Source organism: Mangifera indica, unplaced genomic scaffold, assembly GCF_011075055.1.
Source record: "Mangifera indica cultivar Alphonso unplaced genomic scaffold, CATAS_Mindica_2.1 Un_0061, whole genome shotgun sequence".
In the NCBI taxonomy this organism is placed as follows: Eukaryota; Viridiplantae; Streptophyta; class Magnoliopsida; order Sapindales; family Anacardiaceae; genus Mangifera; species Mangifera indica.
In genome coordinates this window covers 68,221-92,571 of record NW_025401153.1, presented here as the reverse complement: position 1 = coordinate 92,571, position 24,351 = coordinate 68,221, and the positions used below count along the sequence as shown (strand labels likewise).

General features: G+C 34.0%; 4 protein-coding genes across 8 annotated transcripts; 2 read left to right on the top strand and 2 right to left on the bottom strand.

The window, feature by feature from the left end:
• The first annotated feature begins 38 nt into the window (after positions 1–38).
• Positions 39–5,042, top strand: LOC123207136 (keratinocyte-associated protein 2-like). Its single transcript, XM_044624406.1, has 5 exons — positions 39–157; positions 2,755–2,913; positions 3,714–3,765; positions 4,623–4,689; positions 4,803–5,042. Exons 2-5 carry the CDS (start codon positions 2,758–2,760, stop codon positions 4,891–4,893), a joined length of 366 nt encoding a protein of 121 aa, XP_044480341.1. The 5' UTR covers positions 39–157; positions 2,755–2,757; the 3' UTR covers positions 4,894–5,042.
• Positions 5,043–5,267: 225 nt separating this feature from the next.
• On the bottom strand, positions 5,268–8,543 carry LOC123207135 (pentatricopeptide repeat-containing protein At1g77360, mitochondrial-like). 2 transcript variants are annotated; one of them, XR_006500219.1, is made up of 3 exons: positions 8,391–8,543; positions 5,966–7,546; positions 5,268–5,599 (listed from the first exon to the last, which is right to left on the bottom strand). XR_006500219.1 is itself a non-coding variant. In XM_044624404.1 (2 exons), the coding sequence occupies exon 2, from the start codon at positions 7,512–7,514 to the stop codon at positions 6,075–6,077; it is 1,440 nt and encodes a 479-aa protein (XP_044480339.1). In that variant the 5' UTR covers positions 7,515–7,546; positions 8,391–8,543; the 3' UTR covers positions 5,268–6,074. The 2 variants fall into 2 exon arrangements, 1 of the variants encoding a protein (XP_044480339.1); XM_044624404.1 differs by having other exon boundaries at positions 5,268–7,546.
• A 1,546-nt stretch (positions 8,544–10,089) lies between these two features.
• LOC123207144 (auxilin-related protein 2-like) lies at positions 10,090–16,514 on the top strand. Of its 4 annotated transcripts, XM_044624414.1 has the most exons (10): positions 10,095–10,369; positions 10,473–11,384; positions 12,406–12,638; positions 12,738–12,982; positions 13,064–13,199; positions 13,289–13,389; positions 14,139–14,204; positions 14,285–14,374; positions 15,419–15,595; positions 16,037–16,514. In XM_044624414.1, the coding sequence occupies exons 2-10, from the start codon at positions 10,819–10,821 to the stop codon at positions 16,073–16,075; spliced, it is 1,653 nt and encodes a 550-aa protein (XP_044480349.1). In that variant the 5' UTR covers positions 10,095–10,369; positions 10,473–10,818; the 3' UTR covers positions 16,076–16,514. The 4 variants fall into 4 exon arrangements, with proteins under 4 accessions (XP_044480351.1, XP_044480349.1, XP_044480348.1 ...); XM_044624416.1 differs by having other exon boundaries at positions 10,090–11,384; positions 12,810–12,982; XM_044624413.1 differs by having other exon boundaries at positions 10,095–11,384.
• Positions 16,515–20,266: 3,752 nt separating this feature from the next.
• On the bottom strand, positions 20,267–23,446 carry LOC123207143 (amino acid permease 3-like). The gene is made up of 7 exons (XM_044624412.1): positions 23,292–23,446; positions 22,402–22,525; positions 22,029–22,262; positions 21,846–21,939; positions 21,550–21,764; positions 21,271–21,410; positions 20,267–21,194 (listed from the first exon to the last, which is right to left on the bottom strand). Exons 1-7 carry the CDS (start codon positions 23,295–23,297, stop codon positions 20,541–20,543), a joined length of 1,467 nt encoding a protein of 488 aa, XP_044480347.1. The 5' UTR covers positions 23,298–23,446; the 3' UTR covers positions 20,267–20,540.
• Positions 23,447–24,351: the final 905 nt, after the last annotated feature.

The following is a 24,351-nucleotide window of genomic DNA, read 5'->3' as shown; positions in this document are numbered from 1 at the left end:
ATTTTTAATTTTGTCTTATAATTTTACCCCTTTTTTAAAATTATTAACGAGTCTACCCTTTAGTACGGTGGTTGGTAGTGTGCCGCAACTCTCACATTGCTCATAGAATTGGCGTATCACTGAAAGATATCGAGATCGGGAGTCTAGGGTTTTAAAGGTATGCTTTTGGACCATTTTTCTGTTTTGTTTCCGAGAAAATGTAGTTGTTAATGGATAAATTTTAAATCTTTTGCATCTTGTTATGATTTATATTGCTTTTTGATCTGCCCTCAATTGAGCTCATCCATGGACTTCAATTGAGGCTGCAGCTAAAGTAACTTTAATCTTTTTCGATGTCTTTTTGTGTGATTGAGTCATGTTTTAAACCATTTCGCGGTAGATTTTGTTATGAATGGATCGATTGTGCACTTATTAGGAAATAAATGTAATGTGACTTTTTCAAGATCACTTTGACCATTTCATGTTCTTTTGTGGTTCCTAATATGAAATCGGTAAAAATCATTCTGGGTTATCTGTCAATGTGTCTGTCTGAAACTTCAAAATGGAAGGTTCTCTCTGGATTGAGATTCTCACTATGCTAGAGAGATGTTTCCTTAACGTGAGTCTCTGCATAAAGAAATCTTCTGAAGACTTTTTTGTCACTAACGGTATTTTTTACTTAACCGTAAAAATTGATTTCTATATGCAAAATTGTGCTTCATACCAGTTATTATGTGCTTTGAATCAGTGGCGGAACAAGGATTTTTGGCAAGGAGGAGCCTCTGCGGCTCTGTTATTGTTTACGAATCAATGCATATGTTGCTTTAGAGCAACATTCAGTCAAATACTAGTTCTGCTATTTCACAAATGATGATTTTCTAATTGTTATGCAGATGAGATAATGAAATTACTTTCAACACAAATAATCCTTTTATGTTCTAATAGTCATTTTGCCAACAACGAGTGAAAACTTAAAAACACTACCAAACCGATTTGGTAACTACAAACTTATATAGAAAGCATCATATGAACTCACATAAACATTAACAAGATGATATAAACTTTATTTTCGTTATTAGATTATTCCCAAGTTAGAAAAGATATAAAATTGACAATTTGTTTTCAACTAAGTATCACATAACCAATTTAACTTGGTTAAAGCAAACTCTTGGCCACTTGAATGAAATGAAACACATAAAGTTCAACAATACAAACATTATAAATTAGAGTTAAACTTGCCTATAACATGACTTTTTGTTTTGTTAACACTTGAAAATGTTCAATGATATCTTCATTGCCAATTGTAGTGAAAACTTTTCTATCACTGTAAACCACCAAACATTCATTCATCCAATTGTTGCCCATTTGCTTTTGCAGATTAATCTTCATAAAATTCTTCACAGAGAACACCCATTCAACTATTGCAGTAGCCATGAACAAAATCAATTCTAAACTTAATAAATTAAAAATGTTGTCATATGCAACATCTTTCTTAAACACAACCATTATTTTAGCAAGGTTGACAATCCTTTTGATATGAGTGAAATTGACATTAATTTTAATATCCTCATAAAAGTATTCAAGATGATAATAGAGCCACCAAATATCAATGTTCAAGAAAATTAGAAGAATTGAACTTTGCAATTATCTTTTTTAAATGCAACAAAAAAGTTACCTAGATCAAGAGATATCACACACTGAAGCAATGTCATATTTACTTAATCAAACAATTAATGAGTTTTTCTTGATTGTTTTCTAGCACTATATAGATCAATGCAACGTCAAAATGATGTTTATTCAGTATCGGCATGATGCCATCTTTTGTCCATCCCATATTATCTTTCATGTTCTCCGAAATTGATATGTCATTATTTTTGCATGGATCATAAATTTCTATCAATAAAATATTGAAGCGAGTGTCTTCATTTCTCATTTTATACAATTGGTCATTCGATATTTGTACTAACTATATGGTATTAGGAAAATCTTGATCTTTTCTTTGTAATGCTTGTAATAGTTCATTTGTGATTTTCAATACTTTTTCATTAAGATCAACAAAAGGATGAATTTAAAATTCTCTATGATTTGTATTAAACTCCTTCCCAATAATTTTTACATTAAGATCAAATTACAAGCAGTCTTAAGCATAATCGGTAATGTAAAAACTCTAACCATCACAAATCAGAAACACAGTTTACAGATCACATTGGCAGGGCAAATCGTAAATCACAGAGATCATTTTTTTAGGGATAGGCTTTAATAAGATTTTGAACGAAGAAGCGGGCTGTTGCAGCCTATAAGATGCAAGATAACGGTGGACCTAGGCTATACTACTCAATTTTTTTTTTAGATTTAAGGGTGGGCCTCAGTCTACCCTCAGATGGGCTAGTTCCGCTCCTATTCTTAATGAATCTACACCAGTAGAGGCCATGCTCATGCTAAAAGTTTATTTTATGGAAGTTAGTTTCCTGGATGCACTTGAAGTAGAACTGAACAAAAGGTAAGGTTTCAACTGAATATTTGTGCTTGAAGGACTTATTGTTTCTTTTATGCTGCGATTCCATGTCAAGTACTATTTTTTTTTTTTTCTAATTATCAGTATTTTATATGAACATAGTTCACTTTGAAATAAGTCACCTACACATGTTATTTTGTTTGATTTTTCAGTTTAAGTGGTTTTGACGTTACCATCGTGAATTTCTTTTTTATGTTTTGACATTTCAAGCGGTTGAGTGGTTGATTGTCTATTTGATGCTCTTATCACTGATTCTGCAGGCAATGGCTGGTGCAGGGAGTTCAATGCTATATTCATTTCTTTTGTTTGTTGTGATTCTGTCTCTTCAGGAAGTGTACCGAGGCAAGTTGGCATCAACTGAGTTATTTACCTTAGTTGGAGGCTTCATCAGTTCTCTACTATTTGTTGTGTCATTAACTGTAAGTTACGGTAATCTCATCTCATACATGATTATTGTTATTTTTTCAAAGTTCTATTTTTGTATGTTCACTATATTCTTATAAAAAATTATAATCATGTCATAATGCAACTAAGATGAATATTGTCTCACTAGTCATACTGTTAATATTATATTCATTTCTTCATTGATCAATAAGAAATGTGTTCATAGAGAAAGGGGTTAGTCTACATCCATGGGATGTATCCAAAGTTGTTCTTCAAATATAAATGTGTCTTTTGATTCATAGTCTATAGTCTCTTTATGTGTTATAGACTGCAAATCTCCATGAATTTTAAATTTCTCTGAATGGGTACAAAAACTAAATGTCATTTGAGATGATTATTCTTTGTGAGATTCCCCCCTCTTGCTTGTAATATTCCTTTTTCTTCTATCTTGTGGTCAGGAAAAATGCTGTGTACTTTGACCATCTTATGTAGCTCAAATGTACTATTTATTTTTCTGGTTGCTAAGTTCATGAAGCATGTACATTTAATCTCAGGTCTCTGTATTTAAAGACATTAGTATCTCACATTTTCGTGATTGACTGGAATCTGGTTATTAATATGCACTCCCACAAATGGATATTTGTTTCTCCCATGTGTCTTTTCCTTGCCCTAGTTCTGTATAACTGGATTTATGTTTATATAATTGGCTGACATTCTTGTAGTGTCCCATTAGTCTGCAAGTTTAGATTTGCATACCAATTTGGCAGTTTGATTAAGCAACTTGTATAGCTTCGTTATCCATTGTTAATATGCATGAGCTTGGTTGTTTTTGCAGTTCATTGGTAATTTCCAGGAAACATGTGGCATGAAGACTGGATGGGGTGCCGGTGAGTGCACTTAATTTATGTCTTTTATTATGCTTTTCTTCCCCCGTTGAGTGAAGTCCAAGAGAATGCACTTAGAAGGGGCTTCTCAAATATTCTGCATATTTTACTGTGTTCTACGTGATATTAGTGTGGGATGTTTGTGAACATTTCTGCCCCTGCCTTGTGATTTAACCACTGTTGCAGTTCCTCTGTGCAATTCATGCATATCCCATGATAGTCTCTGCATATGTGAACCACTATTTCAAGTACTGCAGCATGTATGTTTACTTTTTGATGATCTCAGTCGATGCATTCTACTGTCAGTTCTTTGCTTGTCAGGCATGCATTTCTTGAATTACAGTACACATCTTTTGTAACTCTTTAGTTGAGAAGAAATTGGGTGCACAGCTTGGGTTTTTCTATTTAACCCTCTTGACAAGTCATGAAGTACTGGAAGATTATATGTCAATTTACCTTGCTTATCTGTTGCCTCTAAGTTTGGTCCCATTTGCCAAAGAGGATAGCGAACAACTGACTCCTAAATTAACTGAAAAATCTTAAGACATAAAAGCCTTGCAATTGAAATTTTTGTCTGTCTTCCCATGTTAGCTTGCAGGTCACCCTCATGTTCCCTCTGTATAAGGATATTGATGTTCGGTAGCAAAAGGAGGATAGGAACTTTACCATCACATTGATTTATTTGTATTCTTAACTGCTTAACTCGAAAACTTATCCACAGTTCTTGCAACATCATAATTCAAATTAAGATGTAGTCTGTGTAGTGTAGTTCATGCACATTGCATGGTTCCTTTGATGTAATATTTGTAGTTACAGAAATAACTTGAATGATTCTTTTTTGTTTAATATTTTTCTTGCAGTTATGATAGCTGAAGCAATTGCTCTGATTGCTGCAAGCACCGTCCATCGAGTGTGCATCACAACTTGGTACAAATTAGATAATATTAATTATGCTTTTATTGTAAAGCTGTCAAATTGACATCTAGTGCCGTAAACATATGTGCTCACGACACTGATCTTACTCCTAAATCCCAATGCAGTTTCTTGTTCTCAGCTGTGCTTCTTTACGAGGTCAACAAGCTTTCAGGGTTGATCCTTGCTAGAAGCGAATCGAAAACAAAGCGACACTGAAAAAGATCTTTTATCTTATTAGTATGAACATCCGCTGATTAGAAAGTCATTTAATCTACCATTCATAAACATTTTTGAGATCTAGAAGATGTTTCTTGAAATGAAAATTATAGAATACTCCTACCGAGATATAATATTTCTTTTTTGCAGTTATTGGCCCCTAATTATCTATATCAAGCGTGGCTGGAACATTTTTTTTTTTAACATTTTTAAGGAAATTTGAATTTGAATTCTAATATTTTTCAGGCCCTTAATTGTGCCCGTCTTGTTTGTTTCCTGTTATTTGTGGTGTCTTGATGCCTGATGATTGATAGATAGATGGAATCAGTGTAAAGTCCAGATTGATGATAAAATGAAAGACTGAACATAGAATCTGTCCTGGAAATGGAATTTTTATTAAATCATTTCGGTTTGAAATTTTCAATACATTGCTAATGTTTGGAGGAAAATCCCTCGTCAGACAAGCAAAATAATTTCCCTCTTCCAAATTACTTTCAAATCTACGGTAAACATGTTAACATGTCCACATATATAACTGTAAATTTAATCTTACAGGCCAAATGCACCTCTTCCTTCTGTGTGTAACCATGGTCAAGGAACGACTGGGCTGTCAAGCTGTACCTGAAAATATAATTGACTGGGCATCTGCTGCTGGATTTTCACATTCGTTCTCTTTGGTTTAACCTCCACTTTTCTTTGGTTGGACCTGCAAAAACATGTCACTGTTGGAAAAACAAAGTCTCCCAGACGTTCCACATAAATATTTACTTCTATCTAAATTAAATAAAATTGCCTCAAATGCAACCGTAAATTTCAAACTGGAAGTCAGTTCCTCCGTATCTTACAACAGGCTTTATCATTCAACAATCTAGGACTAAAATAAATCAGATATCTAAAACAATTAATTCTTTGTTTATTTCCCTTTTGGATTATCTGTAGAGTTTTGGCAAAAGACAATGGAGTTGAAAACTACACTGCATTTGATGATATTACTCTTATCCACGTAAAAAGCACTGCCAATTACAGTTAACCAGTAAACTGTAACTACAAGAGTGAAGGGAAGAAAAGAGACCTGAAAAGATTGGCCTTTGCTCTTAATAAAATCCAGGCATCTTGATTACAGAGCTCCTATTCTGGATCACCGATCGCCAGCAGCTTCTAGCTCAACCAGAAATGGTTCCTCAATCACATAAAGGCTCCTTTGCCAGGAGATTCATTTTCTCCTGAAGAAATTCAAGAACATCATCTCTACCTTCCTTCAAAAGTAATTGCCTTAACCTCCCAAAAGTTGCACTAGAAGGCCGGATTCCTTTTTCTATCATATCTTCAAATAAGACACAAGCTTCAGTGACATTTCTTCTGTCACATAATCCATTTATAAGTACCGAAAAGGTATGCATGCTAGGGATGAACTGCTTCAACTTCATGAATTTCCACACTTTAAAAGCTCTCTTTAATTCATCCCTCTCACAAAACATTTTTATCATCATTGTGTATGTATCTGAATCTGGCTCACACACCTTTATCATCCTCCGGAATACCTTATAAGCCTCATCAGTTTCTCCACGACCTATCAGGCCATTCAGAATTATATTGCATGTCCTTGAATTACATGGCACACCCTTGCATTCCATCTCATTCAAAACCCTGTCAACATTTTTGAATTTGTTTGCTTTACAGAAAGCACCAATCAAGGCATTATACACTGCAACATCAGCCTGAATTCCATTCCTTTCCATTTCAATGAATGTATCAACAGCATCCTCAATCCTGTTCTCTACCCCATATGTATGGACCAGAACACTATAAATGAAAGACGTTGGCTGACAAATCCTAGAATCCATTCCCTTGACAATCCCGAGAGCTTCATCAACCCTCCCTGCCTTGCAAAGAATGTCAACCATTATACCGTAGGTCACTATATCAGGATTGCAACCAATGTCAACCATTTCTCTGAATATTTCTCTTGCCTTGGGCAGATTTGGAGCCTTTCCCCATCCCTCAATAAGTATACTATAAGTTTTCGAGTCAGGAATGAAACGATCCTTCATGCTTTCAAATATCTCCTGAGCCTTCCTCACATTCTTAGACTTGCATAAAGCACTTAATAGGCCATTGAATGCTGCTAAATTTGGGGGCACATCATATTTTCCCATCATATTAAATGTATAAAGTGCTTCCTCCACCTTTTGAGCCCTAGCATACTTTCTCATAATAATGCAAAATGTCTCAACATTTAGCATTCTCTTGTTCCTCATAGCATTCACAAGATCCCACATGATCTGGTACTGCCTTGTCTTGGCCAGAGATTCAATCATAGTGTGGTAAGCCCGAATACTGTGCTCATAGCTCTGTTGCTTTTCAGCCCATTTAAAGAAACGATATGCCAACATAACAGCATTCGCAAATTTATTGAGGATATCTTCAACCATTTTGGGTGATACCCTAATGCCACTTTGATCAAGGGCAGTGTCAAGGACTATGGGTGGAGAAGATAGCAGTACTTTACTAATACATTTTGCAGCATCTGCAATCTCTGTTTTTGGCTCACTGGAATATCTCCTGATTAACCAAATACATCCTGATATATATTTGCTCTGAAGATTGTAAACTTTGACCATGTTGTTGTAGCAAACTGAGTACTACAATTTATCTGAACATGGAAAACAAAAGAAATTCAAACATCATGATTGAAACTAATGCATCCACCTAAAAAATTCTCTAAATTTGATTAAAAAGACTATATAATAAACAATTAAAAGATGCTATGGCAAAAAAAATAAATAAATAAAAATCCCCAAGCATTAACAGGAAAGCTTCCCAATAGAAATTAAAGCCTGAATCCCATATATTCAGCAATGTAAGTCTAGTGCCTCAATTATCATTTCCTCTCAAGCTCACAAGTTCTGCCCTCAACTTAATTGTACCTAGGAAGCAACACACATATTCAATGAATATAAGAGTATAACAACATAACTTAGATTGATATCTGAAACTGTTGTAGAAGATAGAACACAACCAAGCAGTAAAAATCCATAGAATAGGCTATCAATCCATTAAATTGCATTGCAACCCACTGGTCATATATAATAAATCATCCATTCCTCAGATACCCTTATAAAACTAGATAAATATAAAAGGGAAAAAAGAAAACATCTCATAAAATAGAATACTAAAAGCGAGCAAATATACAGTAAACAAAACAAATTTCCGAAGTCCATATGCCGATAAAACGAAGTGTAAACCTCTTAAAAAAGCTCTTATATTTATTCATGACTATGGAAATGTGAGAGCACAGTTAATACGAAACAAAATTGAAAAATTAAAAAAGTAAAATCTGCTATACACATAATGAAAAAATTGCCAGTGTTACGGAAAACTATACAAGAATCCACGTCTTGAATCATGTTTTGTGTTAACCAGAGATTCAGACAACCAAATGAATAAGAATAACCAAAAAAAGGAACTAATTTAAATCAGAAAGTTACATGTATTACCTTAAATGACGGCCAAGTTCTTCGTTTTGGGAATTGAGCCTATCGAATTTTTCGGAGGATGACCAAGAGTGGAGCCCTGAAATGCACTCTTTCAGCAAAAATTGACATTTAAATAAGAGGAGGAAATCAATATACCCTAGAGTTCAATTTCTTTTGAAAATTTAAATAGTTACCTGATATTTAATTTTTTTTGTTTGAACTCGAAGGGGGTGTTTGGTTGGCGTTTTTAAGATTATCTTGATAATCTATCTTTTATTCTCTTATTTGGTTTTTCAGTAATAAAATATTACAGTAATCTTTTATTATCAATACCGACGTGACAGATAATATAGGTAGTAATTTGATTATCACATTCACCTTAGGTATTTAAAAATTACTGAGATAATCTTGAGTTTATTATAATTATATTATTATTTATTAATTTTTTCAGATAAAAATAAATTTATTTTTAATTAATATGATAAATAATATAAAAAATATTTAAAAATAATTATATTTAATGACATTTAAGTAAAATAATTTACTAGTAATATTTTATTACCTTTAATCAAACACAATAATTATTTATACCTATCAAATTTTATTAAACATAGTAATCATTTATACCCAATAATCTTCTAAGTAATCTATCTTTAAAATAATTTTTCTATTTTGATAATAAAATATTACCCAAACTAAACACCCCCTAACATTTATCTATATTGTCTAATTTTTATTAAAATATTTTAATAAAATTAAAAATGTTATTTTATTATTAATATTAAAAATATATAATTTTATTTTATTTTTTCATCTGAATTTTAAAAATTACTCTTGACTCATGATTTCATAGTTTTCAAAACCTCTATCTTGCAACCATTCCTCAATTTTGTGAAATATCATTGCACCCTCTCATACATTCCCAATTTGTTGTCCTTTCTTTGACAATATCATATCCCTCTGTCACTGGTTGTCTCTCTCCCCAAGATCTAAGTTATTGTCACTCTCTCCATTTTCAGTGGTTTCCTAATACAGAAACAACGTCGAAATTGGTTAAAATAGAGCAAAAAATTTAGCTCGATTTCAATTGATTTTGTGTTGTTGACATCATCTCCTTCAGTAGTCAACGACAACACAACCATCTCTTTTCTTCTATTTGTAATCGACATCGATTGAGAGATAAAAAATAATGCAAAATTGGTTGAAAATCAAGCCAAATCTCTTGCTCGATTTTAGCTAATTTTCGGCGTAATTTTCACGTCAAGAAACCACTGGAAAGGGAGAGGCTGACAACACCTCACAGATTGTGCTTGCCATTTTTACTTGATGCTTGACTAGTTTTACTTAATGACAAATAATTTTTTAAAATAAAGCTACGACTATATAAACAAAGTTATTAGTAACATTTGTTTGCTTGCAAAGTTAAGAATTAATTGAGCAAACATACTGATGCAATTTACCAAGAAACAGCTGAATGCATCAATGATTTCACTTACTAATTTTATATCTTGATAATTTAAGTTGGTTGTTTCAAATAATTTCGATGAACATTCAAGCAGTAAAAGACAGAAACAAGGAAGGATCGTGGGTAAATAGCCAATAATTGATGATGATGATCAAAATGTCTTTTTGCTTGTTTAGGCTGCACTTTTTCCTACCAAGAGTTTTTGTTTTGTGCAAAGTTTGATGTGAGATAGGAAGTTTCTCTTTGCATAGCTTTTGCTTGTTAAAGAAGTTGGAAAATGGACCCAAGTAACTTGACATGATATGATTGTAATAGAATGAAGATGGGCCATCGATTTGCCTCCCTCCCAGTAGATGTCTCAAACAGAGCCAGCGGGAAGTCGTAGTAAATGTCAGAATGTGTAGTTTGAAAACTTCAACCCTTCACCAAATGAAGGACAAGCAGTGGCCGGTGCCTGTGGCCGGCTCACATTCTGCAGGAGGTCATTTTCATCTCTGTTCATTCCGGGATAAATAATTTGCCTAAAAAATGACAGGTGCCGCGCTTAGGCGTCTTCCAGTATGACATTTTTCTAAATAAACATATATTATTATTAGAAATATGATAATTTTGTCGGCAAAATGGAAGAGATTGTGCAGGTACAGAGCCAAGAATAAAACAATGGCCCAACGTTATACTCGAATTTATTCTACTCTACACGCACCCACCACCGAGGCAAAGAGACAGACAGGGGTCTTCTTTTTTGTTGATTTTCACAAATTATTTTCTCCTTTCAATTTCTAAATTATTTCCTGAGTAATTTTCTCTTCACCTCCGATTTTTCCTCATCACTCAATTCCCGCCAATTTGTCTCCGCCGTATATACGCAGCACAAACTCTCTTTGGATTATCAGTTTTTTTTTTTTCAATCAAATTATTTTGTAAAAATTCACAAAAAATCGAATTGTTATTTTTTTTCCTTCTCAATTTCTTGAAGTTGTGAAAATGGATGAGTTCGGTGTGTTAACGGAGCGTTTCGGTCTGAAGCCGCAAGGCAAAGCTGCTCCAATGGCTGCATCGAAGCGATCCGCTGTACCCACCACGAATCGTCAAGCCCGAAGTTTTTCATTCAGTTCGGGTCTCAACAGGAAACCTTCTTTATCCAATTCAAATTCCTTTAGTGGGGAGATTCCTGATGACATTCTCTTTCAATCAAAGACCAATAACAACGGTTTTAGCGCCTTCAACGAAGACGTTTTTGGCCAATTTCAAAACTCGGCGACTAAATTAAGTAAAGCGTCTCCGTTGGATTTCGATTCTATGTTCAAGGCATCAAGTAATTCTGGTTCGAAATCTTATGCGTATGATGATGATGTTTTCGGGTTGAATAAGACCAAAAACGAAGCTTTTGGGACGTTTAGTTCTCCGCCAAAGCGGAATGATTTAGTTGATGACTTGTTAGGTAGTGGGTTTGGTGGAGCTGAAACGAGATCGAATAATTCGAAGCAAAATGTTGGTGGTTTTGATGATTTGATACCTGGGTTTGGTGCCAGTAGTTCTCCAAATAATAGGTATTTGTTTAAACTTATAAAATGTACTTGATTGGTAAAATGATTTTATTTTTTATTTATTAGTTGAAAGACAATGTCTTAGTGGATTAATTTGTTCATTTTAACTAGCTTTTACTAAAATATATTTATAGATGAAATGATACCAGGTGTCTGCACTTAAAAATTAATAGTTATGGTAATAATGGAAATGTAATGCATGATGAGAGTGTTAGGTCCTTTTAGTTCTTTCCTTTCAATAATTATTTTGTGTTTGTGTTTGGGTGAGTAGTATGTTTCTAGCAGTGTGAGGGAGAGATGGAATTTTGAAGGTGCTTATGCTTTGCTATATGCACTGCTTTCTGTTCTGGTGGAATTATTTGCTTGGACTAAAAACATCGCAGCTTTTACTCCCCTGGAGTTAGTGAACTTTGGATCTTTATTCTGTATTTTTTGTTGATTTTATGTTAGTGTATATTGGCATTCACAGTACTGAATGCACTGGCATAATGGTGTTACACATGCACCAGCATTTAGGGATATAGCTGAGCCAAAAATGCAGTATCAGAGACCACATTCTTTTTCAGTTTGGCAATTAAGTTGTAGGATTGCTGATCCTGACGGGGGTCTGGATACTAGAAATAGAATATAGTAGTAATACAAATGGGTCGTAACAAGTCTTCTGAGATGAGAAAGAAAGTCAGGTTGATTGCTAGCTACTAAAATAGTTTTCTTATTGTTGATGTATGCTAAAAGTACACCTTAGACTTAAGTTCATGGTCTAAACTTTGAATGCATGGCCATTGATTTTTTAATTCTTTTTTGCAACTGATATGTCATTGTCTTCTATGTTTTTTCCCCTGTATGAATTAAATATATTTCAAAGTTTATCTGCAAAATTACTAGTCAGATTCTGCTATTGTAATATTCAAAGATGGATATTTTTTTCTAATGATTTCTCGAATTGATGTTATGAATTTCAATTTGATAAGTTGTGATATATAAAATCAATGTTTCTATTCTTGTTTCTTATCTTTTTGTGCAGAACGAATGTAGGGGCCTCCAAATCAGCCTTCATGTCAGCAGATGACCCTTTTGTTGTGCTAGAAGGAACTTCAACGGCAGCACATAATTCCTCAGATTCATTCACTCATCCTCTAGAAGAGCTTGGTAAGCTCACTCAATCTGGAGGCAGAAAGCCTGTTGTTTCATCACCAAAAGGTTCACCAATACTGAAACCCCCTCCAAAACCATCTCAAATTTTGAAGACAGATCAAGGTTATTTTCTTTGTTATATAACATGAGAACTTAATGTTCCATCAGTGCCCCATGACTTTAATGTACTAAATATGTTTTATGACTCAATTATAAATCCAGGCATATCTTCAATTGATGAACTTGAAGATTTTGCCATGGGTAGGGTACGAAATAATGCTGATGCATGCTCAGGTGTACACCATGCTAAGGGAAGCAAGGATCAACTTAGTGCCAAAGCTAAGAATTTTAAGGAAGCTGAAGATGCTGCACAAAGAACCCAGAAAGAGAGCAAGGATGATCTAGAATCCTTTTTTAGCATGAGTTCTCAATCAAGTAGTACACCAAGGTCAAGGGCTACAACTTCAGTGAGTATTATTGATAATTTAAAAGTATGCCATTCTATAACACTGAAGATTTAATTATCTGTTATCTGTTGTACTTCCCAGGACCCTGTCTTTGATGCGAAAATTAACATGAGAAGGCCTGATGTGGCACAGAGGACATCTTTGAGGAGCTCACACAATGTAAAAAATGTTCCTCCTGCAACAAATATGTTCGATGGCCTTGCTTCAATGTTTGATGGTAACTGATTGCTAAAATGAACTTTAATTTACATAATAAGTTTATCTTTAGAAAGATGTCTTTTTCTATGGTAACCTTTTTGTTCCCAGCAGCTGCACCATTATTCGGAGAATTTGAGGAATATGAAGGGGAAACCAACGAAAGACGAAGAGCAAGATTGGGACGTCATCAAAGGACAAATGATCGTGTGGTATGAGTTTTTTTTGATTTTCTAATTACAGTTAGATTTATTTTCTAAGATGGTTGAGTTTGCAATTATTCTTGGTCTAAAGGATATAAATGTTGAGGGAAGCTTCATTGGTTTAATGGCAAAACAAAATCTACTCTTGAATTGATATATGAGCAGGACAAAGAAATAGAACTACTCAGATAGCATTCTGAAAAGTGATGCTTCATTAACTTGTTTTACTTGAGTGAAGTTTGATCATACCTGAATGACATCTTCACAGGTTGGCCGGGTGTCATTGTGGGGCCTAGCCTTGCAATTGAGGGTCAAGGGGTCTTGCCGTGTTTAGCGACCAGGGATTAGAGGGACAACGTCCCTGAAACGTAAATTTAATGAGAGGCTTATTTGTAATTGTGTTGTCCTAAATTCCTATATAAATGTGGCTATATTTTTTGTATTCTGTAATCCTAAAGTTAATAAGAAAACCTGGTGCATCCGTGGACGTCGGTATAATTAGCTGAATTATGTAAGTCTGTTTTGTTCTGTGTGTGTGATGTGATTTCCAGTTTCTTTTTGCTTGATTTGTTTCCTTACACAACCTGAACTTTTTTTTGGGGGGGTCAAAACAGTGGCTAAGAATGTGTTTTTTAGTCCTTGAGCCTTAAATATGCGTGTTGATAGATTAACAATTCAAGGCTAAAGTTCCTTCTAGACTGTATATATGTGAACATTTTATCGAATTTCATTTTATATATGTATTTATCTTCACACAGGCTAAAGCAGTTGCTGATATGAACCAACGTGACCTTCAAACTCGGCAGGAACAAGAAGAAAGGAGTGTAAGTACATCCAGTGTCCCATATGAAATTTGTGATGCTCAAATGATTTTAATATAGTTGTTATTTTAAACGTGCTACAGAGGATTGCTGATGTGTTGGATGTTGAGATAAAGCATTGGGCTGCAGGGAAAGAAGGCAATATGCGTGCACTTTTATCATCATTGCAATATGTGCGTTCTTCATTATTTTAATTATCTAGAAAGAGAAAATTCTTTTGCTTTGCATTAAACATCTTGGGCTTTGAATTGCAAGATAATGTCAGAGGTATAATAGTTTTTTTGAGTTGCTTGTTTTGGATTTTTGTTGTTAGCTGTTTTTCTCCACTGAAGAGAGTCTAAGGCAACATATATTTAAAGGTGATTTTGGTCCAGTATTTTGGAACTACAACTTTGAAGCCAAAAGCATAATGCTAGATCATTTGATCCTTATAGCAGATGAAATGAAAGGTCTTACATTACATGCTTGCATTCTGGTATTGTCTTGATAAAAAATTTTAAAAATGAAAAAAGGTGAAGGAAAAAAACACATACTTGTGCACACACAAAATATACCTATGTGTTAATATATTTGTTAGCAGGTCCTTGTTGAACAACACTCGTCTTTTGCAACATTTTCATTGTGCTTCTATATTGCTTCTCATTTTGGCCTAGTGAAACAAAGCAAAAGTGAATGTTTTGTGCTTACCTATATATGATGATTCATGGATTCTACTGTGATCTATGCCAAATTTTGTATAAAATGTTTTTTATCAAAGTGGAATGTGATTAGCAGTATGAGTAGCTACTGTGCAAACAATGGACAGCACTGCCAGTTCATACATCTTTCGTCATGTGTTTGTATTTGTCTGTTAAGCACGGAGAGTTTAGTCTCTAGAAATCACATGTTTGTTGTAATTTTGGTTTGAGGGAAACAATTTAAGTTGATGGTTTTTAATTTGATATCCTTTAATGGGATTCAATAATTCTGAAGACTGTTATGTTTCCAAGTAAAACGCTTATGATGTTTCCCATATATAGCATTCTACTTAGACTTCATTTTTGGTAGTAATATGGAGTCATTGAATTGCACATTAACTGAAACTAGTGTTTTTCTTTGTTAAACTACCATTAAAAAAGTTTTAGATTTGTGATCTTTCTCAAGCTGCACAAAATGAGCCTTCTATTGTCTCTATTTTCTGTACAAACAAATCCTGAATATCTGCCAAATTAAAACAGGTCCTTTGGCCAGAATGTGGTTGGGAGCCAGTTTCACTGACAGATCTCATTACCTCTAACTCTGTTAAGAAAGTTTATAGAAAGGCAACATTATGTGTTCATCCTGATAAGGTTCAACAGAGAGGTGCTACAATTAAACAAAAATATACTGCAGAGAAGGTTTTTGATATTCTCAAGGTAATGTAGCTCAAGTATGTTTTTGTACTTCAAGGTTTCCAAACCTTTTTATTCTCATTATCTGCAATTTGATTTTTACTTTTTATTGTCCTTAGCCATAAGTCACTGAATATCATTATGCTACCGTTAAGTCATGGACATAGTTATGCTTGGTCAATACAAATTTAGGAAATGCTTTTTCTCTGTGGTAAAGTGGGAGGCTTGAGCAATACCAATAGTTTCTTGATAACCCCAGATAGGAAAGTATAATTGTCCTGCAGGTAGCTATTTACTCTATATAGTATCATATACTTTCTTCTATATATCCATTGTTAAGGTTTTTCTAAGTTCATTTTTGTGACAAGTATCTCTTTTTTCTCATTTCTCAGTCGGTGCTTGAACATGACAAGTATTGTTCGGTTGTATTGATTTTAATGTTTTAGTTGATATGCATTAAAACAGGAAGCGTGGAGCAAGTTCAACAAGGAAGAACTTTCTTAGAAACCGTTGATATTTCAAACCTCTGTATCACAAGTCACCACGGTCACATCATTTGTCAGTGATATACAATTTTGGGATGAAGCTGCAAGTCCTGTGCTTGCTTGTGAAGCAATGGACCCAACATGAATTTGTCTTCGGTGAAAAGCGAGAAAAAATTCAGTTGATACCCATGACAATCATAGTAAAGAAACTCTTTTTACCTTTTTGTGATTGTGTAAATTATTCTGCTTCATAGAATATATTTGTTTTGTACACAGAAAATCAGAAAGCATCTTCCCAAGGAAAAATCTGAATAGCCATATCAATAGCTTGTTAGTGATTTTTTTTTCTAGTAGTTAGGCTGTGGGTGTAATTATTTTTCTTTTTTCCATAGATTGGAATAATCAGAAATGTTGTCATATTTATTGAATTGCATTCTTTCATGATTCTTTGGTTGCAAGTTTGGTTCTCTGATCTTTTCATTGTTCATTTGGTGTTCTTTTAGATTTTTTAACCGTAGTTAACTCCATTAATATTGTCAAAGCGACTGCAAGAGCAATTTCAATTGGTTGATATTCATGGTTTTACTTAGCACCAAAAAAGAAGATTCCAATACAAACAAAACATCCCACCAACTCTTCGGCTGTTATTAATTTGCTAGCAGGCTGAAGCATGAGAAGCTCCAAGAAGTACAATAATTGGGAAATAAAGTATACAAATATAAGCATTTTAAAAATGGAATACATGGTGGATGATTATACCGTCCTGGTTGAGATTGCTATTGCCAATCCCATTGTTACCAACTTACGAATGTGAAGAGGAACAGGCAGTTAACTTGGTATGCACACACAGGATGGTTGATCATAATTGATAACAATGGGTACATGGGCTATTTGAAGTGGCAAATATGGGTTATAGAAATCAAAACCAGTGATGAGGTTTCCTGGTGATCAGTCTTCAAAAGCAACCAAAAGAGCATTCAGAATAGTGCGGTTACTCCCAACACTTCACTAATAATGATTGATACCTTCATTGTCTTGGCTTCTGCAGATGCAGTTTTAGTTGTGCCCCCGTTATACACCAATTATTCAAGGCTATAAGGTTAGGGAAAGCCATTACGATGCTCTTAGAGAAGTGCTTGAATACTTGCCATGGAGAGATGGATTGAGTGGACAATCTTAATGATGTGGTAGTGTGCAATATTACACTGATGAGATGAATTAAAGAGTAATATCACCAAGAGAAAAACTTTAATGGTGTAAACTACGTGTAATATTGTACTAGAATAAGAATAGTGAAACGCTAAATTATGTTATTAGTTGTATGCATGTAAAAGTATCTGATAGATAATTTAATGAGTATTTTAGCATTTACGTATTTATTTTTTATTGTTTTACAGATAATAAATGAGTTTAATGTGTTGTGAGAGAAATGCAAGTCAATTGAGATGATTTGCATGAGAAAGAGATCAAGAGAATGTTTTTATATTATGACTTTATGTATTTCTTGAGTTTGTTATTGTATTTTCAAATGACTTCTTATCCTCATTTACCATATGATGGATTTTATGTATTTATGGTTTTATTTATAATAAACACATTTTACAATAAAATTTTATTTCCTACTTATTTTATAATGAATGTTTTGATTTTCATTACATTGGTATAATACATGCTTTTAGAAATTCCAGTGAACAAATCTTTTCGGATTTATAATACATTGGTATAATACATGCTTTTATAGTGAATGTACTTAAGACTTATCCGTCCAATAAATATAGGTGCGATCCCCAGTTAAAAAAATATATATGTAAAAACTTACTCTGGTATTGTTAACTTTGTATTAGTAAATAAATTATTTTCACCTCCGTAAAATAATGATTATTTTATTATTTTAGTTTTTCTAAATTAAAATTACCAAAACAAAAATATGAAGAGTTTTACATTGTATTTGAACTCCATTTTCTTTGTCAGGAAAATTTTGACTGGACTGTAGCCCATATCTTCATGAAAGAAAAAGGGAAAACTTGCTTTTCATGCTTAATGAAATTATTTGGCACAAAGAATTTGTCACATTCTTTGTAGCACAAGAGTGCAAGGCAAGGAGAGAATACAAATTATGAAGCAAAGAAAATTGAGACATAAATACAAAAAAATAATGTTGAGCTTTTTTTAATTTCAAGGTACATTAATAATTAATTTATGACTTTGTTAACAAATCTGAAGAAAATTTACAAATACCATATAAGAAATCATAATAACTAATAAGAATTCCCAAGAACATTGTCTGAACAAGGACATACAATTTCAATATCAAACAAAGCAAGTGAGACCCCAAAATTAAAAAAAATAAATAGTTGGTGGAAATTAATTAGGAATTTTTGTGTTTTTAGAGCATTAATTTATAAGTCAATAAACACATTAGCTTTAGAGATGATAATTTAGCTTGCAAAATTCTTTGGTTTGCCCTTCATTGAACGGTGAAGGGATTTCTTTATAGAAATAGAGATGGAGATAGGATGACTAAAATCTCACAATCAAAGATGAGGATAAATTTATCCCTGATTTGTCCCTTCTTCGATTTGGCCTTCTCCTACATATTCTCTGAACATTTTCATATTGAATAATCTTTAAAAATTTTGAATTATTATAAATATGTCTTAACACTTAATAAATATATGTATATCTTTAATAGGGATAGTGGGAAAACTGTGAAAATTTTTCTTTACAAGGATGAAAGTGAATGAAAGAGAAATTTTCCTACGACGAAAGGAATGGAAATTTCCCATCATCCTATATCAAAGATGAGACGAAGACAAACCAAGATTTTCCCTATGAATGGTATTGGCTATTACTATCTCTAATTAGCTTATTATTAGGTAATTAACTCCTACAAGGATTTTGAATTGATGGATCATCCATTTTTCTAGAAACTGGCAACAAATTAATTTGCAAGGTGATTAGTTAAAATGTGAAGTGAATAAACTGCCTTAATTCTTGGAGATTCTTCTCTTAATCAGTCCCCACAACAATTATGAATTTATGATCAAACAAAACAAATTATTATTTTTTTTAATTTTACTTTGTCAGATTTCTGTGGGATAATCCAAAGATCCATATTATATTCCAGGATGATATCAAACTTGCCTCCTGTACATAATATCATGAACATTTTTGACTCATTATAATTCAGTACTACAATAATGCTAACAGTAATGTTTGCCTTGATTTCAAGCAAGAATCAGTTTCAACACATTACTGATTGATGTTCTTGGTGAGAAGACTGACAGTGTATGAAGAGACAGGAGGTTTATTTACAGCCAATAACAAAAAACATAAAAGCTTTCCCAAGTTTGTTGTACAAATTTCCTTCCAGTTTTACTCCATTTGTCTGCAAAGACATCTTATGGCCATACATTTAAAGCTGGTTAGCCACTGGGAGAAATTTTCCTCATTTATCAGCGAGAATAAAACTATACATACTAACAAATCTAACTAACAGCTTTTTGATTGGGTGATGTGATTGTTCATTTTTTCACTCACTTCAAAATCAAGTAATTAGATATCGCCATGAAAAATTATATGAATAAGTTTGTTTGTATCTGTAGCATTACTCTGTCGGCAGATTCTTTTTAGATTTCTTGCTTTACTTTTCTGCTAAGGGTTCCTGAGTCTCCAGCTGAGTTCAAACAAAACGTTGTTTCAAGTAAAGGAACAGCTTTATATTCCCCATATTATAGCCAATACTTTTCACTCTTCGAAGGTGCAAAGGAGAGGAGAATCTATCACTCTTATCTTTAATTACTCCCACTGTCACCTTCCATTTCTCATATTGATTGATATGGTGGGAACAGCTGTGATGTTGTTTTGGTGGGTGAAGATCATAATTTAGAGCAATGCTCACTCCTTTCAACTGTTATAACTCAAGCCATTCTGAATCTTCCCCCATTTGTACTTAAAATGTTGTCTTTACCATTCTCCAATAGAAAGGACTAGCTGAGTTCGAGAACATGGCATTTAATAGTCCTGCCGAATGACCCATATGCTTTTTTTTTTTTTTTTTTTGGGCCATTTAAGAGTGTAATTAAGGTGGCACTTTGAATGGTTCTAGGAAAGCATATGGTGCCATGCATGACACTATCCTGCCGATAACTTTTATGGTATTACTTTGATGGCTAATAGATGTACAATAAATGAATGGACACAGAGATAATAGCAGTAAGTGGCCTAGCTCACTGTGTTTTTGCATTTGAGAAATAGACATCGTTACATATAGCTTAAATGAGGACGCAGGAATTATTCGATTCTACGTCCATGGATACATTCGTTCTGTCTTTGTTTGAAAGATGAAAAAGAAACAACAGTAAACTAAGAGCAATACCAGTGACATGGCTGTTTAGGTGGATATGAACATTGAACATTGAACATGAACAAGAACAAGAACTGAAAATCCTAATAATCATAATTCTTCCTTGTCTTTGGAAGAATTAGTAGCTGGTGGAGAAGGGCTTATAAGCCTTAAGATCAAGAACAATGCCTGCAATAGACCCAGCAGCTGCAGCAATGGTGATAACAAGGCAAGCAAAACTTAGGACTTGGAGGCAAAGCCATTTTAGGCTCCACTTTTCTATCTTCATTTGTTCTATGTACATCTGAACAGGGTAGTACACTGTGAGTGGCCAAAATCCCAGAGCTCCAAGGAGACCAACTACATCATTAAAAAATGGAAGAAGCATCGAAATCACAGTGGTTACGATTACGAAAATTGTCCTCCAAACCAATCGGAAGAGGTTGAGACTGAAGGGTCTAAATCCTGGAATTGGAATTTTAATCTCTTTGGTGATAAAGTCACTGTCTGGGAATCTTGCAGCAGCTTGTTTCTCAATGAATGCGAAGAGGGGTTGGCAGTAAACTTGGTATGCACCAACAAGGTGGATAACAATGGCTGCATTGGCTATGTCAAGCAGCCAGTAAGGGTTATAGAAACCAAAACCAGTGAGGAGATTTCCAGGTGATGAGTCTCCAAAGGCGGCATAGCCAAAGCAGCCACAAAGCATGTAGAATAGAGTTGTTACTGCAACACTCAGTAGTGATGCCTTCTTCATTGTCTTTTCCTCTGATGGTGGGGCTTTTACTGTGTCCTGTACATATCAATTATTCATTAGTCTATATCAGCATGAAATTCCCAAAAGAAAAAATATCAAGCAGTTTATATACCTGAATTTCAATGAGGATGATGGAGTAAGAATAGGCAAAGGCTATGTCTCCCAGCGCTTGGAAGCTCCTCCATATCTTTTGGGTTTCAGTGACAGTGCCAATACTTATTCCAGTTAAGCTTCCCCTGATAGTTCCAGTTTCTGGTATTTAAACAAAAAGAAAAAAAAAAAAAAGACTCTGAATTACCATTCCTGTAACAAAAAATTTCCCCTGATAGTTCCAGTTAAGCGTGGTGTGTAATTTTCAACATGCAACTAGAGATACAGGTAGCCAAGTTACCTGCAACTTTAGCAATGCCAAGACCGAGACCAATTGTTGAGTAAGTGAAGGACATGACTGCAGCAACAATGGAGAGCCACCATAACTGATCGAAGTCAGGAATTTGAGAGAAAATAATTTGTGCCACCCCAAAACCGATCATATATGGGTTGCTATTCATAAGGCATGGATTCTTGCCACCACTCTTGTGGAAACAGTTTGACCTTCCTATAGCCCTGATTGATCAAAAACCAGAATACTAAATTTGCTTCCTTTTTTTTTTTCAATTAATGAAACGAATATATAGTAAAACTTACATCATGCTTATAGATGAGGCAATTGTATAGCCAATGGAAACACCAAAAAGATTCAGGTATTGAACAAGCCCACATATCATAAATTGAACTCCACCTGAGAGAGAAAACAAAAGGGCAAAGCAAGAAATATGAGAGAAACCCAGTTGCTAAATTGATTGATATTTTGACAGTGGTGAAATTTACCAAGGCTGGATCGAACAGCGTCCATGTAAGTATAATTTCTCTTGCCATTGACAGAGTCCCCTGTACGGTAACAAGCAGCCAGAAGTGTAGAAGTGTAGTAGGTGACAAAAGAAAACAAGAACATGACAGTCGGCCCTGCAATCCATCCCAGCTGAGCTGTGGCCCATGCAAGGGACAAAACTCCGGACCCTATAACAGCTGTTATTATGTGAGCACTTGCAGTCCAAACAGTCCCTGTTTCAAAACAGAAAGATGAAAAGAATCATTAATAAACAAGGGAATTGAAGTACTGATTTTTACTTGCCAAAAGCAGAACATGTATTAGTTTTTGCTTGAAGAAAGTTTGTGAAAGAAAGAAAGTAACGTAAATTACCAGTTCGCTTAAGGCGGCCATCATCATCGAAGCACTTGGAGCCGCCTTGAGTATGCACGTCAAGGGAAAGATCAAACACTTGGTTATGAGGAAGGTAGTTCTTGTTGGCAGTGCTCTCACCCATCTTCGTTATCACAAAGAGAGAAATAGAAAAACCTTTTCTTTAAGCAACTTAGTGAAAAAAAAATATTATGTAACTCAAAGTTTGTCTACTGCTAATGAAAACAAAGGTTAGCGGCTAGCTTCTTGGAAGAACTTGAAAAAAAACGGACACTGAGATTTTCACTTCCACACCTTTCTAAGCGTTACAAAAACTAAAAGGATTCAGGGCTCTTTCTATAGCTTGAAGGAGAAACAAAACCAGACAAGGGTATTGAATTTGCGTACAAAACGAGGCATGGAACTCTGGTGTATAAATAAGTGTTATTGATGAGAAGGAAAAGCGCAGAGCCACGTGGTTAAAGCAACACATACTAGACGCGTATGTGCCAACCACCAGTTTGACCCCAAAACTTCACCTCCCGATAGAAGTTTCTTTCTCTCTGTAATGGAAGGTTTAGCAAATCTTTCCCACCATTTGACTCTACCCCACATATTCACTTTCTCACTGCTCCCCTTTTCATTTTTCTACAGTAATAACAACTGGAATTGCTTCTACAGTCAATATCCACAACAAAACACCTGTGTTTTTCAGCCCACTGAAATTGCTATTAGGTAGAGGTTGGCAATATCTAAACTAGAACTTGTAAATGACTAGACACTAATCTGCGAAAAGCAAGCTTGGATTGTATATTTTAAACGACCAGACATATGAATCTCATCCTGAATGGGAAGTTAATGAATGCGATGAAAAGTCATTTCAAAAGCAAAACTTTTTTGTAAACTCATACCTTCATATCGACTTCTTTCTTCGTGTAGAATGGGTCTAAAGAGCTTTCAGAAACTCCCCTTTATAGAAAGGGGGGCACAGTAACAACTCTAAATGAAGAAACAAAGAAGGGGATTGCTGTAAACTTAGTTGTGTCTTGCCATATCTTTGAGCTAGCTCCATTGCTTTTATAGTAGCAGGAGAAGAAATTAATATTATTATGCTTATCTCTTGAAAAGGATCATTTGTGAATCAGAATTCTCACGTGTATGGTTTCTCAACCATCGTTATTGTGGTCGAATATGTTCCTTTCATCATTCATCCCCATAAACAAGAAAGAAGAAAACCATCAATGGAGAAAGGACACGGCATTATTAATTAATTAATTAATCAATATTTTTTACCAGTCAAACCTTTAATAATCTTCTCCAGTGAACAAAAATGGTGTCTTTCTTGATGATTATGTGCTAATAAGATCATTGCCATTGATAGGTGGGCATGCAGTATCTAATTCTCTTCCCTGGTTCCCAATAACTGAGGAAAGAAAGGTCATTAGCTAAAGACACATCTTTTAATTTTAATTCAATAATTTCACTTCTTTCTTCTTCTTTTTTTTCTTTTTAATTTAATCTCATTTATTTGGATGCAGTTTGTTTAAATTTAATTAAAAAATTTTCGTATTTTCTGCACCTCTCTTCTTTTGAAAAAGTGATTACTGTTCCTTTTCCCTAAGATGCTCTTAATTAATAATTATTTTGGATTATACACTAATTTAATTTATAATTATTTGTATTGTGGTATAACTATTTTTTATTCGAATTTAAATTTTGATGAAACAACGATTTCCCACGTTGAAGGTTTGATAATTTCATTTTAAGCCCATTTATTAAATTTATTAATTTTTTTTAAAATTGATGAAAAACACAAAAATACATTTATATTTACTAAAGTTATATAACAATTTTCCCCCAAAAGTTTATAATTTTTTACTCTCAATTGAGAACTATCTCAAACGTCACTGCTGACTATTTTCGCCTGAATATTGACATGGTTTATTAGCAACTTCTAACCATTCTCACCAC